The sequence below is a fragment of the Lampetra planeri genome, chromosome 35 (assembly GCF_965212315.1).
Source record: "Lampetra planeri chromosome 35, kcLamPlan1.2.h2, whole genome shotgun sequence".
In the NCBI taxonomy this organism is placed as follows: domain Eukaryota; kingdom Metazoa; phylum Chordata; class Hyperoartia; order Petromyzontiformes; family Petromyzontidae; genus Lampetra; species Lampetra planeri.
Genome location: NC_136141.1, coordinates 4,318,197 through 4,321,189, shown reverse-complemented (window position 1 = coordinate 4,321,189; position 2,993 = coordinate 4,318,197). Strand labels below are relative to the sequence as shown.

Here is a 2,993-nt window from a genome sequence, read left to right as displayed (position 1 = left end):
TGGTGTGTAAACATCACTACTGGGGTGACAAAGGCGGCCGGGCGTGGTGCTAGCCACACCACCCCTTTCGTGTGCTGCGTACAGGTGCTTGATAATAATCAGCACTTGCCCCAACAGTCTGTTATGGCTATATGGAAGTGGGATGGGGCTGGGGTCTTTGTGTCGAGCGGTGGCGCAGTGGTTAGCGCACAGCGCTAAGAAAGCCAGCGGCTGGAGTTCGATTCCTGGCCCACGGCTAACACCAGTGAAATCATATCTGAAGCAGTGCGGGGCCTCCCCTGGGTCGATTTCGCCTTGAATGAGTACCTCATGCGCTGTGTAAACATCGGCACTGGGGATGCAAAGGTGGCCGGGCGTGGTTACTAGCCGTTTCAGCCTTAATAGGCACTCGCTAACAGCACTATGCCGGTCATACCGATACATCGGGGATCTCTGTGTGTGGTTGTATGTATATATGTATGGGCAACGGTGCTGGCCACCCACGCATGCTCTCCAGTGCCGTACCGGTCTTCACAGGTGCTCGCTAACAGCACTTGCCCCCGACAGTCTCAAAGTGCACCTAGCCTGGCACAAGCGTCGTGGCCACGTCACCGACGCTTAGTGGCGAATGGCGGCTGGTGTCGTTGGTTGGTTGTGTGGTGGAAACACACAAGCCAGTGCATTAAGTGAGCCTCCGTTGAGTTAGGAGATCGTTAGAACTGTGCACGTGGTGACGACCGTTTACGAAAAAAGAATGGGAAGACGGGGGCGTTTACGCATAGTACGGACACGGGGACGTGGAGATAGTACAGGGACGGACACAATTACTTGAGCCTCAATCCCTTGTCGCAGACCTTGGCTGTTCGCTCCCAGCGGCCGCCCTTGGGTTTTAAAACTGCGGGTCCACTGGCCGCGTCTCGCCACGCGCCGACTGCTTTGCAACGGGCGCTAATGATCCGGTGACGTTGTCCAACAGCAACGAAATGGGTTCAAATTCGCCGAAACGTGTGTTTTGCAGGGGGGTAAAACTCACGTACGCCGCCCGCTGCTGGCTGGGGGCACATACCAGCCTGCGAAACGCAGCGCCTTCGCGACAGCCTTGGGCTAAAATAACGATGCGAATACCAACCGTGTAGTGATGATTTCAATTGATGATTTAATTTCCCCGGGGCATAGCGCGCGGCTGCTTCCTCCTCATCATCCTCCCAGTGTGGCCTCCCCGGGCCAATCATACCCGCCCCCCGGCCCTGTGGTCAGACTCTCCCGTAGGTCGACTCAGACTGAAATATTATGACGAGCACCGGTTGCTGGCGGGGTGGATAGACGGCAAACCCGGCTGCACGATCTGATCCCCAAAATTAATTGGTTCCGATTAAACGCCCCCCCCCCCCACCACCACCCCCCCCCACCGACCACCCCGCTCCCCCCACCTCTGCCAAATGCCCCTCCCCATGAACCCGCGAAGCTGCCCGTCTGTCCAACTCTGCGTGGGGAGTGAGCGCGTCTGCCTGCGTTCATTAATTCCGAGCAGGAGCTGGTTAGCGTAGGAGTAGAGTACAACAATGGATTTTGCCACACTGCCCGCTCGCTGTCCCCCCTCCCCACACCCCCCGCAGTCTAGAGCCTATAGCACCTCTTTAGCGCGCGTCGGTCGCCCATCCTAGCACTGGCCAGGTGCAACCCAGCTTAGCTTCCGAGATGGGCTATCCTCAGGGCTGTTTGGTCAGAGGCAGGAGGCCTCTTTTGTTTGCTGTAGCGCCTGAAATCAAGATGACGCTGGGTCACGGGGGGGGGGGGGGGATCGGGTCATGTCAGGTCAGGTCAAACCGGGTCGGGTCAGCTGCGGTCAGGTTAGGTCAATTTAAGATCTTGGTCAGGTCAGACAAAGTAAGATAAGGCCAGGGTCGGGTCAGGTCAGACTGGCTGGCGTCAGCTCGGCTGACCTCAACTCAAGTCAGATCAGACCAAGTCGGCTCAGGTCAACTTAGAGGCTATGCCGGGTCGGGTCAGAAAAGATTGGGTTGGATCGGTCGGGTCAGCTGGGGGTGGAGTGGGGACGGGGTCAGGTCGTGTCAGTCTGGGGGTGAAGTGGGGTCAGGGTCAGGTCGTGTCAGTCTGGGGGTGGAGTGGGGTCAGGGCCAGGTCGGGTCAGCTGGGGGTGGAGTGGGGTCAGGGTCAGGTCAGTCTGGGTCAGGTCAGCTGGGGGTGGAGTGGGGTCAGGTCAGTCTGGGTCAGGTCAGCTGGGGGTGGAGTGGGGTCAAGGTCAGTCTGGGTCAGGTCAGCTGGGGGTGGAGTGGGGTCAGGGTCAGGTCAGTCTGGGTCAGGTCAGCTGGGGGTGGAGTGGGGGCGGGGTCAGGTCGTGTCAGGGTCAGGTCAGCTGGGGGTGAAGTGGGGGCAGGGTCAGGTCAGTCGGGGTCAGGTCAGCTGGGGGTGAAGTGGGGGCAGGTCAGTCTGGGTAGGGTCAGCTGGGGGTGGAGTGGGGGCAGGGTCAGGTCAGGTCAGTCTGGGTAGGGTCAGCTGAGTGTGGAGTGGGGCAGGGTCAGGTCAGGTCAGTCTGGGTCAGCTGAGTGTGGAGTGGGGCAGGGTCAGGTCAGGTGAGCTGGGGGTGAAGTGAGGGCAGGGTTGGGTCACTCCGGGTGGGCCCGCCCCGGGCCGTGTGGGGGCCCGGCCCTTGGCCTAGAGCAGGACGCATTTGCCCTTTTCCACCCACGGGTTGCTCTTCATGAGCTCGGGGTTCAGGAAGGGGTCATTGGACATCCCCTCCTCGATCCACTTCACCATCCTGCGCGCAAGCGGGCAACACGGCAACGGGCAACTTGTGTCAGGCAACATTTAGCGTGTATCAGACAACAACAGCAACACTCTGCGTGTGGCGTTAAAGGGGGAATAATCTGTCATAGGCAACGTTTCGAGCAATGACCCTTCTTTCATATGCTGTGAAAAAGGATCATTGCCTGAAACGTCACCGATTATATTTCCGTATATAATGTTGTACACCTACAGTAGAACCCCTC

At 59.0% G+C, this 2,993-nt stretch overlaps 1 protein-coding gene across 1 annotated transcript in view; it reads right to left on the bottom strand.

The window, feature by feature from the left end:
• Positions 1-1,769: 1,769 nt before the first annotated feature.
• LOC144730298 (guanine nucleotide-binding protein G(I)/G(S)/G(O) subunit gamma-13-like) overlaps positions 1,770-2,993 on the bottom strand; it is an 18,635-nt gene continuing 17,411 nt past the window's right edge. Inside the window, exon 3 of the mRNA XM_078610994.1 lies at positions 1,770-2,761. Coding sequence (XP_078467120.1) covers positions 2,656-2,761 — 106 coding nt within the window. The 3' untranslated portion in view covers positions 1,770-2,655. The remainder of the gene's footprint in view (positions 2,762-2,993) is intronic.